Raw genomic sequence first — 4,497 nt, 5'->3', positions numbered from 1 at the left:
TAAGGGGGGGCTACCCTATTTATATAGTCATAAATTGATCAAATGGATGACGGTATAACACTGTGTAACCTGCAAGCCTACAGTGCGACTATACCATATGAGGACAACAATTTGCAAGTCGTAGTAGAGCCTAAGTAACAGAACAATTAAAGTGCTCGGTGCTGATTTTTACGTTCGAATTTGCGACATTGGCGGTTGTGCCCATTAACTTTATAGCGTGCGAAAACAATCCTAAAAAAGTGAGGGAGATTCCCTAAACAAAGACCAATTTTACACCATTAGTATGGGGTTAAACAATTTGCACGCAGTTGCAGGGTCTAGGACCTAATGTTAATTAATAAATAAGTGCAGAAAAATATTGATTGCGAATATATCAAGTGAAAAATTAATTGAGTTGCAAAACGTCTTAATATTTGAAATCCCCTCGTTTATATAAGCGTTCAGAAAATGAGACGGCCTATTAATTTCATTTATTAAACCTAGAACAATCAAATCTACAGGAAAACTATAGAAATAATCGGCCTATAATTTAGAAGGCTTCAGTTAAATATATAAAACGGCTAATACACCAACAAAAAAGGTTGTTAAAGAGAACGAGCTTGTGGAAGCAGCTGAATTATCCATAGCTTCTACAGATGGCATGGAGCTTCCCATGTAGCTTGAGGACATCGGCATATTCGAATTTCCAGGAATAGTCATTGTTGAATTACTTGGCATACTTGAATTCGGAGCCATGTGAGAAATATCTTCAGCACTTACTTCTAAGATAGCAGGCCCGAATAAGATAGAAGAATCTGTTAAATTTCCTGACATGTCAGAAGTGATGAATGCGTACGATTGACCCGAGGCTTCTTTTGGGATAGTAGACATGATCATGCCATCAGACATACTAGCCTTAACTGGAAGAACATCTAAACCACTGATGTATGTGACGTAACATTCTGATGGAAGATCACCTTCAACAGTATAGGAAACATTTTTACCAGTCGAAAGCGGCATATTATTAGAGACTGTAAGACCCTTATAAGCCTTAACGGGAAGAGCAGCATTGGAAGATGGACATTTTTTAATGAATCCAGAAGCTATAGTATAGATTGCGTTCAATCCCATGGGGGTTCCGAAGGGATTTGCCATAGGAAGTTCGCCGACAGCGTTACGAGCAGCAGATTGATGGATTGCTTCTGTTGCCAAAATGGAAGCGGCAGCTGTAAGATAATCTTTTGATGCTACAAGCGGACTGGCGCCAATGTAAGCAGAAACACCAACTCCCTCAATCGTGGCAGCAAGTGAAACGAAGTCCTTTACAGAGCTCATAGTAAAATTGTATTCGCATGCTTCTACCGGTTTCAAACCTGCAGCCTTAAGGCCATTTTCAAGGTACATGACATGCGTAGCTTCATCATAAGAAATGTATCTCAATTGGTTATAAAAGTCACTGGTGAACCCCGCTTTAGTGAAATCATCGACCGACCACTTAGAAAGTGCGTCTTTATAGAAAGCATCCTCAAGGTGCTCAAGGGTGAGTGCATATTGTAAGATATCACCGTCCATATTTTCTCTCTTAGTGAGAGTTGCTGGTGATGCCCACGCAGTGGCTGCTAAAAATGGTGCGTATAATATGGAAATTTTCATCTTTAAAATAAGTATGTTCTCAACAATATTCAAGCCCATAAAACCAGGAATTCTAATCCTTTTATAGTCCGATCTGGTAAAAAACATATTAGCAGTGTATGCCTTAGGTGATTATTTTGATTTTCAAGTAAGCTACTGTCGTCACTATATTTTGTATATCCTATTGTCTACGAATTACGAATCCCGCTGAATATAGCAACTACATCACTCAATTAGTATATTAAGTTTAGTGGGGATATGTATGTGGAGTTGTAGTGGACGTATTCGTAAATGGTTTCTTGGTAGAACCTGCTCTTCAATCCTATCAAAGTTGGCACTTCATAAGTTTAATAGTTAATTCAATCCAATAACCAATGAAACGTATGGAAATTTAAGATTACCATGTTGGTTATTATTAATTTAGCATGTTTTAGGTGATTACATCGTCGACACAGCAAAATGTCGTTGGATTAGATGGCTTCGGACTCTTCTGGAGCTAATCGGACATATCTGGAGCTAATCGGACATATCTGGAGCTAATCGGACATATCTGGAGATAATCGGACATATCTGGGGATAATCGGATGCGTAAATATACGCCATAAAATTGATTACTTGCCACATTGGGACTAGTGGACTTCAATGTTACAGTAATTATTATTTGCATGATTCATGACGTCGGAAGTCAGTGATACGAGCCTTTTTCATTCCTACCTAGAGCATACCGATTAAAAGGACAAATTACAATAAGTACCTTTTACTACAGAAAAGGAAATGCCATATCGGGTTTGTTGTGCTGCTTTCTTTTTAAGGAGTATTTGTGGAGTATATAAAATATACTTGGGGAATTTATGCTTTGGGTATTATTATTGCTCACAATTCTGGTAAAATATAGTTGAAAGTGAAAAGGGCTCGCCACAAAAAAGTCCTATTTAATGACGATCCAAACTTTTCTCTCTATATACAGATTACAGTTCGATAGCACGTTTCCAAGTGCAAATTATTAAAGGGTTTATAAGTAGATAACAGCTTTACAATAGTTCAAACGAGGTAGATATTGATAATATTGTTTACATAGCATATTCTTTTGACCTAAAATTTAAATTAGTGGCTTCAGCTTCACAAGATCAATATACTTCCATTTTAATTTTCAGAAGATTCTTCCACAAAGAGGTCAAAAGTTATCTTTAACAAAGACTTGCACTTATTTTTTATTTTACGTGCCAAACGTTTTTTATTTATCTAGATAATAAATTGCAGATGAAAATGCTGAAAAAATAATTCAATGATCTTCTAAACGTGGAAGCTCATCAGCAAATGAGTGAAGGAGAAATAATAAATATCTTAGGTCAATTTTTCTTGCAAGAATTCAAGTAAAGGCTTTTGATCAGAGAAATATAATTTTGTACTCCATGATGTTTGCTTTTATAGAACCTATCTTTAAACTATCCTAATTCAATTCTCAACCTCGCTCAATTAACACAGCTAATATCACCATTCACCTTATTACAACATTATTGTCTCATTCTTCAACTCTAATTTTCATTTTCCGCTATTCATTTTATCTCCTAGCTTACTTCAACTCAATTAATACTCTTCTCCCTTTTATCTATACTATTATTATTTATAACTATTTCTCTATTACCTATTCTCATTGCCTCTTTCTCTTCTCTTCTCATTTCAAACCACCATTAAATACCCAAACCATATAAACACGACTATATCTACATATCCACCAAAATACTCGCTTACTACGCAAATACTCTCAATTACTAACCTTCGATATATTCAATATATTTTCCTTATTTCAATTTGGATTCTTTAATGGTAACTCTCATTGGATAATCAGACAACCTCAAATTATCAAGCCTACGCAACTTCAGGTTATGGACATCATACTTTAATTCCGACTTCAGGTATTGCAAGTAGTATTGTAAGTGCAATGGGATGGGTCAATTTTGCTTCTCAAAATTTGCTGGAATAACTTCCCAGCCAATGACTTATATTGTTGCTTTAATTTTGTACGTAATAGGACATATCATTATCTTCTGGTTCTCCTGAGGTGTGGTAATACAAACTAGCAGCCACCAGTTGGATAGTCAAAATAAGTTTGCCAACTTGGAAGAGTTTATAAGTTACTCATAATGATCCCATCATAGCGAAGGGTTATCATACCAAATACAGCACATCCGAAATAGATGTTCATTTTCAATAAATGAGGATACTGAAACCACCATTTTGTTAATTTTGGAGTGACTTCTTCCAAGGTAAGATCTATTTTTTCATCCATATTGAGATTTACGTCTGAAACGAGGACCTTAACATTATCGTTTTGTTGCTCATTATCTCTTTTCATCTTAGATACTAATAAACAGAAATAATAATTTCAAAAGAGTAATTAGAGCTCTAAATATACCTTTAAGGAATGTAGCTGTTAATATTGTTAATTACCCCAGCTAGCAATGTGTTAGGAGTCAAGCCTTGCGGTGATGAAATAAGATATTGAGGGGGATTCTAAACGTCAGTAATCAAGCATGTACGACAGATTCTAGTGGCGTATACGTTAAGAACAATAAAAAGAAAAGTCGTATACGTACACATAGAGATGTGGAGAAAGACTAACTCTTCTTCTCGGTATCATAGAGATAACATTGGCGAAGAATAATTCTTCTCCCCACTAAAATTAACATAAAGTTCAAATGTGACTGCAAATTAATTCCAATATTTTTCAATATTCCTCATATCAAACCAGCAGACAACAAGAAGTTTAGCTTCCGATGATAATTATTCAAGGCCATTTAAGATGATTCTAAATAATTTGAAATAGAGTTCGGACTATCTGCCTTCTGGCAAAGGGCAAAATACTATACAAATTTCCCAAATATT

General features: G+C 35.5%; 2 protein-coding genes across 2 annotated transcripts; both read right to left on the bottom strand.

Annotated features, from left to right (window-relative positions):
- Window positions 1-543: 543 nt before the first annotated feature.
- On the bottom strand, window positions 544-1,719 carry AC631_05865 (ferritin-like domain-containing protein; the record flags this gene model as incomplete). Its single annotated transcript, XM_015614694.1, has 1 exon — window positions 544-1,719. The coding sequence occupies one exon, from the start codon at window positions 1,717-1,719 to the stop codon at window positions 544-546; it is 1,176 nt and encodes a 391-aa protein (XP_015464479.1).
- A 2,020-nt stretch (window positions 1,720-3,739) lies between these two features.
- AC631_05864 (uncharacterized protein) lies at window positions 3,740-3,967 on the bottom strand (the record flags this gene model as incomplete). The annotated part of the gene is made up of 1 exon (XM_015614693.1): window positions 3,740-3,967. The coding sequence occupies one exon, from the start codon at window positions 3,965-3,967 to the stop codon at window positions 3,740-3,742; it is 228 nt and encodes a 75-aa protein (XP_015464478.1).
- Window positions 3,968-4,497: the final 530 nt, after the last annotated feature.

The sequence above is a fragment of the Debaryomyces fabryi genome, assembly GCF_001447935.2.
Source record: "Debaryomyces fabryi strain CBS 789 chromosome Unknown contig00307, whole genome shotgun sequence".
In the NCBI taxonomy this organism is placed as follows: Eukaryota; Fungi; Ascomycota; class Pichiomycetes; order Serinales; family Debaryomycetaceae; genus Debaryomyces; species Debaryomyces fabryi.
The sequence above is the reverse complement of the archived record's forward strand: the minus strand, read 5'-3'. Positions and strand labels throughout refer to the sequence as shown.